Source organism: Poecilia formosa, unplaced genomic scaffold (genome assembly GCF_000485575.1).
Source record: "Poecilia formosa unplaced genomic scaffold, Poecilia_formosa-5.1.2 Scaffold396, whole genome shotgun sequence".
Lineage (NCBI taxonomy): Eukaryota > Metazoa > Chordata > Actinopteri > Cyprinodontiformes > Poeciliidae > Poecilia > Poecilia formosa.
The window spans coordinates 25,616-35,793 of NW_006800335.1; the positions used below are offsets into that span (position 1 = coordinate 25,616).

The window sequence follows — 10,178 nt, forward strand, 5'->3', positions numbered from 1 at the left end:
CCCGTTTTATTTTTTGGTTTCATTACACTGAAGATTCTTCAACATGAAGCTAAACAGTGAATGGAGTACCTTGTATGTATTAGAAATGAACAAACATGACATATTGGGTTATTTATAGTAACCATAACAGTTACTTTACACAGCTTGGTTTATTGAATAATGATTGTGTTCACTTACGGATGCCTTCAATTGGAAATCTGCAATCTGAAGTGTCAGTGAAATAGTTTAACCAGTCAGTCCTCAGGTCGGTCTGCCCTGCATGTTTCAGGTGTTTTCTTCTGTCACACCTGGCCTCAATAAATATCAGATTAATGGACGAGCTAATGCTATAGTTTGTATCAGTTGCTCTGGAACAAACACTTTAAAATGTAAAATGATAATGTCCTGTATAACAGAGTGATATAGACAAATGTTTTCATCTCATTGTGTCATTTTCACTTTATAGCTGAAGTTCATCACATTTCTGGATGTTCTGTGTTTCAGTTACATTGAAGTTAGCAGGTTTTTAATCAGGGCCACAACGCCCTGTGTGTGTTGGGTTTAAGAAAAGAGGCTCCTCTGTTTGAGCACCAGCATTCATTTTTCCTCTGATGTTTGGGTGAACTCTTCTCTGTGGTCGCCATCTTTCTTGAAGCAAAGTACGGTGTGACGCTAACCAACCAGTTGGGGAAGTTGTAGCCTGATGACGTGCCTCTCCTCATTTGCATTTATTTTTTTCTAAGTTTTGCGGGGAAATAGAATGTGATAAATAAGAAAATGAGGAAATACTAAATGAATAAGGAAAATTGGAAAATAGGAAAATGAATTTTTTTTCAAACAAATGTTAAATGAAAAATAGATCAAAGAAAAATGGGTAAATAAAAAGGGATATATGAGAAATTGATTAATGAAACTGGGAAATAGAAAATCGGGTTAATGGAAAAAGGAAATTGAAAAATGGTTAAATTAAAAAATAGATTAATGAAAAATGGGTAAATAGATAAAAGGATAAATGAAAAATGGACAAATGAAAAAGAGGTAAATGAAAAATAGATAAAAGAGAAATTGAGAAATAGATAATCTGAAAAATAAATAAATGAAAAAATTGGCTTAATGAAAAAGGGAAATTGAAAAGTGGTTAAATGAAAAATAGATTAATGAAGTTGGGTAAATGGATAAAGGGATAAATGACAAATAAATAAATGAAAAAGAGAAATTGGGAAATTGATAATATGAAAAATAAATAAATGAAAAATTGGTTTAATGAAAAAGCTAAATTATTTATTTAACAATTTTTTCATTTATTTCACCCATTTATTTATTTATTTATTTATTTAATTTTGGCTGAAATGGCTCTCCATAATGAAAAAGCGAAATTGAAAAGTGGTTAAATGAAAAATAGATTAACGAAAAATGGGTAACTAGATAAAAGGATAAATGAAAAATCTGTAAACAAAAAAGGGACAAATTAAAATTGGACACATGAAAATGGGAACATAAAAAAATGGTTAAATTAATCTGGGAATAAATAAATGTATAAATGAACAAATATAAATGGGAATAAAAATGACAATTATTTTATTTAACTCATTTTTATTTATTTCACTCATTTTTTTCATTTATTGATTTATTTTACTCATTTGTTTATTTATTTCACCCATTTATTTGTTTATTTAATTTTGACTGAAATGGTTCTCCATATCCACTTAGTGTTAGTCTTGTACTTGAACATGGATTGGGGTGAGTTCAATGTAGTGGTGAGGGCCTTTATATAGATATAGAAAATATACTGATAATCAGAACTGACTTGAAATACTAAAGGCTTAGTTGGATTTATTGTCACATAGAGCAAAAATACAAAATCTTACAAAGTATTTTTGGTCTAGTTTCTAGTGCACATATCTTAATACAGTTGAAATAAAACTAAACTAACTTACAAATAACTTTGCTACAAGATTTAGGAGCTTGTTTTAAGTCAATAATTCCTTAATTTTTAAAAAGTAAGACATTCTTGCAATGCCATAACATTTAGTGTTTTTGCAGAGTAATAAAGGCTATGTGCTTTATGCAGTGTATCTATATTATCTATATGGTTTCAACTGTAGAAACACACACAGCTGTGGAAGCTGTGTGTGTGGGGCGTTTACCTTAAGAGTACCAATGTCTTCGGTTCGAACCACAAATTCGTCTCGCTCCCGGAAGATTCCCTCTCCTCCACTCCCACTGTCCTCCTCTTCACTTTCACCGGCAATGGCAGCGTCAGCCTGCTTCTTTGCCAGGTGCAGAGAGGTGAGGCGCTGCGACGCCTGGGTCTCCTCCGGAGTCGGGGGTGACAGAGGCTCAGAGGACGATGGGGAGGGTGAGGAGGCAGACTTTGAAGAAGGAGAACGTTCGCTGGCTTCATAGTCCTGGTCCTGATCAGAGGACGAAGGGGGGGGCGTGGTGGAAGGAGGGGGGATGGACTGGGGAAGGTTGGAGAGGGGGGATGATTGGATGGCCGGGGGGGAGGTGGAAGGAGGTGGGGAGCTGGAAGCCTGGTGATAGGAGGATGGCTGAGGCTGAGACTCAGAGGACAGGCGCACTGGACATACCTCGTCCTCGCCCTGCTGGATGGGCAGCGATGAGGGGAGGGGTGAGGATGAGGAGTAGGTGAGCGGTGAACACCGGACAGAAGGGGATTGAGATGAAGGTACTGGGCCGAGTAAAGGTTCTGGTGGAGGATCTGAAACACAAGTTAGAACATTTTCTACTGAAGATTAAAGGGGCAGACAATATTATGTATTTTCCAGCCACACAGTCACATTTTATAGCACAACCAAGTAACTATGTTACCTTCATAAAAATGATATATATATCAAATATGGCTTAAAAGAAATTTTACTTTCTGATTAAATGTCTTTAAATTGCACCTCTGTCTCTTTAAAAACTCCTGCTCTTTCTGAAAGTAAGTCTTCACAACATGCTCCTCTATCAACCCTTTAACAACGTTTTTTTTACTAGCGTTTCACTGAGATGTATCTCGTATAATAAGCTCAACAAACTGCAAGAACACAAAATCCTATCAAGTATTTGTGCATAGTTTCTAGTGCCAATATCTTAGTACAACTGAAATGACACAATACTAACTTATAAGTAATTTTTCAGAAAGGAGCTTGTCTAAAATCAATAATTTCTTAACATTGATAAAAAAGCACTAGTTCTACTGGCAGATTACTTCATTAATAACATGGGAAAGATGTCTTGTGATAAATGAAATAATCTGCTAATGGAACTAATACATTGTCTTCAATATTAAGAAATTATTGATATTAAGAAATTAAGATCGGAGCTTAATTATTGAAAGTATGCTCCCCTCTCTTGCTGAAACGTTACTTGTAATTTAAGATTGTTGTTATATAGAGTGTACCAAGATATTTGCAGTAGAAACTAGACCAAAATTACTTGATAAGATTTTGTGTTTTTTCTAGTGCAGCTTCACAGTTCCACCAGAAGTTTGGCAACTACATGCCCGAGCAGGAGCTGTGTCTCGAAGGCGGCGCTCGATCCACCCAGGCGTTTTGCACAGGTGAATGGTTGCCACAGGAGATTAAAGGATTTCTCAAACATGCATGAAAGAATAAGGCAACACTCCAGGTATGTTTTTGATGAGAGAATAGCATAACATGATGTAAAAGCTCATAAAAGTCCATTTTACATAATACAAAATAGTCATCATTCATTTCCTACTGATTTTATTACCTTCAGAGTTACAAGCCTCCAGACCATCAGTCAGTTTTTCCTCCACCTCCGTTCCTTGACTCTCCAGATTCTCAGATTCTTTTTTTACTTCCTCATTATTCCCAGACTCTTCTCCTCTCTCCTCTTCCTCTCTCTCTTCTTCTTCTTCCCATTTCTGTGCATCTCTCTCCTCTGTTTTTAGTCTGCTTACCCATGTGGAGCTAACCCTCTGATCCTTGTCCCCTGGTATCTCCTGCTGACCATACGCCAGCGACTCCTCTTTTATGTTCTCTACAGTGGGGACAACAGGAGGCCCAGCAGGTAGGGGAGGGCTCACAGACACCCCCTGAGGCATCAGTGGGGAGGGGGTAGGCTGGATCTTGATTATGGCGGAGGCCATCACTGCAGCCAATGAGTGTGGGGTGTCATAGAGGGCCGAAATAGCAGACGAGATGCTCTTCTGCAGATCCTGGTTTTTGCTCACAGAATCCTCCTCATCTGAGGAGAAAGATGGCAGCGTCTCCAGATTCCGCTTCAGCTCCTCGTCCAGAGGCTTGCAGGGACTTGGGCAGCCACTGAGCACCAGCTCAGTCCCCTCCTCACTCTGCCTGTCCCTGTTGAAGTCTTCAGGAGGTGGCTGTGGAGAAGGTGGGGGTATGGAAGGAGATGAGGACAGAGGCCTGATTCCTCCCTTCGGAGAGGAACAGGCATCCAAGACGTCCTGCTCAACTTCATCTTGTTCCAGCATCAGGTCAGACTCTTTCTTGCCTGTCTTTAGGAAGTCCAGAAAAGACACCATGAATCCAGGTTTGAAGTCCAAGTCTTTATCATCAGCCTGGAAAACATTAGAGTCTCACCAGTGACCATATTTAGAATTCTTTATTACAAGATTGTCCTATATCTAATGTTGGTGTTTACACATTCTCTCCCTATGATTATACTACACTATAACTATATTATGCTATAACTAAACTATAAAATCTTCTGCAAGTAGAATATTCTATATGTGACTGAAATGTGACATTTCAGTCACATTTACAACCACAAACATCTACACTGTTACTCATAACATTGTAATTAATAGAAAAAGGGTGAGTGACTATAACTTGAATTTGGTCAAAAGTTTTGCTAACACTCAAATAAAATAAGTTCAGTAAATTTTTGAGTGCATAAAACCAGCAGCAGGAACTAATTAAACCACCTTTTTATTTGTCATAAAAATTAGTTTCAAGATATTTAAAGTGAAACGGTAGACTCCAAAGCTTCATATATGCACTCAGTTCATCAAGAATGAGCCACTTTCAGAGCAGTACAACTCTTACTACCAATTTTTTTCTATCAAGTAATTTTGTCTTTATGCAAGTAGTTTTAAGATAGAAATAAAAAGTGCTTTTAGAAAACAATGGGATTTATTTATTTATACAAAAAAGGAAAACTGCTTTGGGTAATGTTTAATTACAACATACTCAAATTTATTAAGTTAACACAGTGGTTCCCAATCTTTTTCTCCTGGGTCATCTTTTAGCTAACTTTACCTGCAACCAACAGCTTTACTCAACAGTCAGTTAGTTTGGGGGAAAACTGTGTAAAGTTCTTTGCATTTTACTGGTTTGCTGCCATGATTCTAACACACCTGCGTAGCTCTGCACGGCAGCAGCAGGTCTCCTTCACTGCTGCACTGGTGTAAACCCAGCGCCAGCGTCGTAGCGCTCATGTTGCGTTTAAAGGCAGCTCGGAAAAACAGGTTACGACATATTAACAACGGATTAAACAGTTTTAACTGCTGATAAAAGTGACAGAGGACACAAATATGGGAAGTGTGGAAGCCTCTGTATCAAATTGACATCGGAATAACAGACAGTTGGCCATTCTAAGGTAAAACCCAGCGCATACAGAGTTCATGTTTTTTGTTGTTTTTTGTTTTTTTTTCATCCAGATGGCTTCCCCCCCGCAATGGCACAGCGCGCCCCACAGTTTGGGAACCTCTGAGTTAACATAAAATATACTCACTAGAATTGCTCAAGTTAATGTTACTCAATCGGTTAAATGAAAAAACAAATTCTGAAGCAATGAGTATGCATATATATTTTACGTAAGGATAACTAATTACGTTTCACAGTGTACAGTGTGTCATTTGCAAAATTAGAATGTAAAAAATGAAAAGCAGTACATAGAGAAAAGAGAAAAATGGTCATTCATTTCTCAAAGCCATATTTTAAATTTATAATTTTCAAACAAAATATTTTGCACATACACATGGCTGATTGACAACACTAAGACCTTCTGATTGGTTGTTTCTGATGTAACTGTGTATTTCTGCAAATGACACAGGGAGGGGAAGAAGAGCTCAAACTTTCACAAATTATCTCTCTCACTCAGCATAGTGACAGTTTTACCAAATCTGTAAAAAAAAATATATAAAAAAAAACATACTGCAGCTTTCATGTTTCTGTTTCTGCTATCCTGTCATCCTGTAATAGGGTTACCTGTTTGAATAGTTGTTTTTCTTTTTTTCCTATATTGATGAATCATTTAATTGTCTTTATATATATACATTATTTTATTTTGGTGTCTATTCTGCCCAGGGACTAAAGCTTTTGAGAAACCTTTTTCCTCATTTTTGTTCATTTGAAGCAAAAGCTCTTAATCTCCAAAGTACCTGTCAAATGAAAAAATAAACCAATTCTCTAAACTCAACCACATTAGAAGATATATACTTCAATTGAATTCAAATCTGTCCATTGATATGCTTGAGTTGTACTGTATTGACTTCTATAAATAGAATCCCAATAAAGTACACTAAATGTGCTAATACTGTGGAAAGGACACTGTTTGGATATCAAGTTTGGGATATAGAGCTATTCTGATTTGAGCCACAAGGGGGCGGTGATGTTAAGCTCACCCTAATGAAGCAACAAGCCTCATATTTCCAAACTGTGTATTTGCTTCATGAAATCTAACTTGTTAACCAGATCTAAAGCATATGATATCGGCAGTTGTTTTTACTGTATTTGAGCTCCACGAATGAGAGCATATTATAATACACTATAGAATATATATATATATATATATATATATATATATATATATATATATATCATAACTCATGATGAGATCTACAGGATGTAACATTTTGCTTCACTTATTTTACCTTTTAAATAGTTTCATATAGTAAGAGCCCACATGTTAATCTGCAGCCAATTTCACCCAACAGACAGCAGGTGGTAGCAAGGGGCCTGTGCCGAAAAATGCAGTAACTGTGGCAACTGCTGCCGTGGTAACACGTATCTCTCTCCTCTTTCTTTTGTCAGTCAGAGAGCTGGCTGTCAGTCAACTGTAACCCCCTTTTATCTACACCTTAAATCAGAGAAACAGAGCTGAAATCTTATTCAGATGTTGCATTTTTCCCTTTATCTGTCAGAGACACAACAGGAAATACATTTTTTATACATTCTTGTTTCAAAACACCTGTAAGTACCTGTACATCAAATTACAACATAGACAGTGGAAAAGCACCAATTGGCACCTAAGGTGTGAATCAGTTAGATAATTTCCTTTCTCTACCAGAGGCATTAGTTTGAATAGATGAGGTATGAATTATATATCAGGCTCCGAGCTTTCTTCATTTTACAGAGGGTGGAAAGCAACTTACTGAATTGGTGAGTTTCTGCAGATCAGCCCAGGATTCAGGATTCAGTGGATGGTCCATTTCGTTTTTCCAGCTACACTCCATCATCTGAGTTGACGTCAGAGAAAACAGCTTTTAGGTCCTCAGATCTGAGGTTTGACACAAACTGCGAGGTATAGTTCGTCAAAATTGCTTTGAACGACAGCATAGTTTTCGTTTATTGTAAAATAATAATAATAATTTTTTTTAAAATCAGTTTATGGTGCTATTGCCAATTAAGACGCGCTGTTTGTTTTTCTCATAAGCTTAAATGTTTTAGATAGTCAAACTAATTTGAATTTTGGACAGGAATAATCTGAGTAAATACAAAACATAATTTTCCATTTTTTAAATTATGATTTCATTCATTAAGGGAAAAGAGCTGACCAAAAAACATTGCACTATGTGAAAATTGTAATTGGTCCCTTGATGAGTCATGAATTCATTTGGATACAATATTTTTGTTGCTATTCACACCAAATCCAGATTTCTATCTGATCTACGTGATCAAAAAGACGTATAAATTGGGCTCTATTTATTAGCAATTTTGGTTCAATTTCTAGAACTGCGCCGCTCAGCATGGCAGACTATTCAAATAAAAAAAAAACTTTACTAATCCCATCTTGGGCAATTTTTGTCATATTTTTGCTATTCTGTTATGTTGTGTAACCATAGCAACAGGTTGGTTTACAAAAGGAAACAGCTCATCATCAGAAAAGTTGAAATAATAGTTGAATAAAAGCCAGAAATCCCAGAGGAGCTGAAAAGGAGGCGTAGTGGATGCAGAGCAGGAGCAAAAAGGAGAGAAAGAAGGAGGAAATCCAATCCATCTCTTCCATCCATCGCAATGGGCAACTTAAGATTGTTAGCTAACAACAATTCTCTTGTAAAATCAGACTAAATTTACCATTCTAGTGAAACTGATAATGGGTGATAGGGTGAAAAAAACTTTCTATGAGGAAAGAATCAAAACAAAAACTTGAATTTTTAAAAATAAAATGCTAAAAAAATGTGTGGTGAAATTAAAATGAAAGCAAAAAATTGGTTATTAAAGATGAATAGTTCTTGTTACCCAAGTTTTTCATGTTAGCAGTATTTAAATTTATCTGCATAATTTTATGAACAGTGAGAATTTCACTTTTTTGTTGAAATAAATCTGCTATTCTTGAAGTGGACAAGGGCTGCACTGCAAATAGCCTGAAGAACGTACTTTGGACACCCCTGCACTATCAACAGACATGTTCTCTGATTCTTGCTCATTGTTTTCTAATGGTATTTTCTTATCTTTATATTTTAATTTATCCGTATGTTCTATATGAACAAGCTGTTCCACCCACAAAGACTTTTAAAACTGTGTGGAAAAACAAAAACATGCAATATTCTAAAACCCACTGTTGATCAGGTAAATTGACTAATGTATTACACATGTCAAAGTATTCTCTACCTCTCCTGCTCTGTGCTGCTGCTTCATCACATTGTCTTGTGTCTCATCATGGTCCTTTCTTCCAATGTCCATGATGCCACTTGGTCCAGGACTCATGCCCAGAGATGGTGCCGACCCTACTGATCCATCAGACAGAACCGGCTCCCAACTGGTCAGAGAGTCTGTCTTCAGCAAGGACTCTGACGGTTGCTTGGTGGAATGTGGTTGTTTCATCTGAGACACAGACAAGTAGGATGCTGAAGAGAAATTTAAATATTTCTAAATATTAATGCTAAAATGTTGATATTAGTAAGTTCATATGTCTGCAGCCCTCTTTCTACTTTCAATTTCAAACATTTAACTGCCTGAATAGTAATGACTTCTTGAGAGACAGAAGGCGCAAATCGTGACACCGCATCTACTAGTGGCACTTCCGTTGGCAGGTGTCATTACGCGCCACAAGTGCCACTGTTTTCGGGACTAGCTGCCAGTGTTGTCACTGACTTCGGCTGACCTCGGCACCTCATACTGGCACTTCCGCTGACACCTGCCATTAGTGCCACTGTTTTCGGGACTAGCTGCCAGTGTTGTCACTGACTTCGGCTGACCTCGGCACCTCATACTGGCACTTCCACTGATACCTGCCATTAGTGCCACTGTTTTCGGGGCTAGCGGTCAGTGTTGTCACTGACATCGGCTGACTTCTGCACCTTCCAAGGGTTGCCGCTACCTCATACTGGCACCTCCCACGCCTCACGGACTGCTCTCGCCTATTTTCGCTGATGAAATTTAGGGCAGCCATTTTAGAGCGGTCGACCGCTCCACTCAGCGTTATACGTTGGACAGGCACAATGACGTATTTGCGCATTGAATTTTTCATAACACGCTGTTTTGTTACTGGAAACCTTATACAAACAGCTATATTTATAAAAATTTTATTTTAAAGGTTTTTTTTAATTGTATTATACATAGTTAAGCATACTGAAATATGCTTTGTGGCGAAAACAATAGAATAGGAATAGAATATTCTTTGGTGACAGATTCTGTGTCAGATTTAATATAAATTAATTTATAATTAATGAAAACAATGGTGGATCTGGCACAACGTATTGCATTTCCTCTTAAGCGTTGTGTTCCCTCAAAAAAGCAAATATGCCCTGGTCTATTTTTTATACAGTCTCAAATTTCAGTTTCCAATAAAGAGCCTCAGTGAAAACATGTTGACAGCTGCCATAAGGTGCCACTTGTGCCACCTTACCACTGGGTACAGTGGTAATGTGGCACCTTATCACTGGGTAAGGTGGCACAAGTAAGGTGGCCATGGGTGCCACAGGCTGCTAACCTCATTCTCTATCTGTTTCAGATAGAATGTAGCATATGAATAACTTTAGT

The 10,178-nt window shown here is 37.3% G+C and overlaps 1 protein-coding gene across 5 annotated transcripts in view; it reads right to left on the reverse strand.

Annotated features, from left to right (window-relative positions):
- The window catches only part of LOC103154717 (proline-rich protein 12-like), an 88,280-nt gene that overhangs the window by 24,116 nt on the left and 53,986 nt on the right, over positions 1 to 10,178 (reverse strand). For 3 of the 5 annotated variants that reach the window (XM_016662946.1, XM_016662950.1, XM_016662949.1), the window contains 4 exons: positions 8,808 to 9,020; positions 7,349 to 7,432; positions 3,718 to 4,531; positions 2,127 to 2,701 (listed from right to left, as the gene is read on the reverse strand). In XM_016662946.1, the coding sequence (XP_016518432.1) occupies positions 2,127 to 2,701; positions 3,718 to 4,531; positions 7,349 to 7,432; positions 8,808 to 9,020 (1,686 nt within the window). The remainder of the gene's footprint in view (positions 1 to 2,126; positions 2,702 to 3,717; positions 4,532 to 7,348; positions 7,433 to 8,807; positions 9,021 to 10,178) is intronic. The other 2 variants (XM_016662948.1, XM_016662947.1) reach the window with 2 other exon arrangements.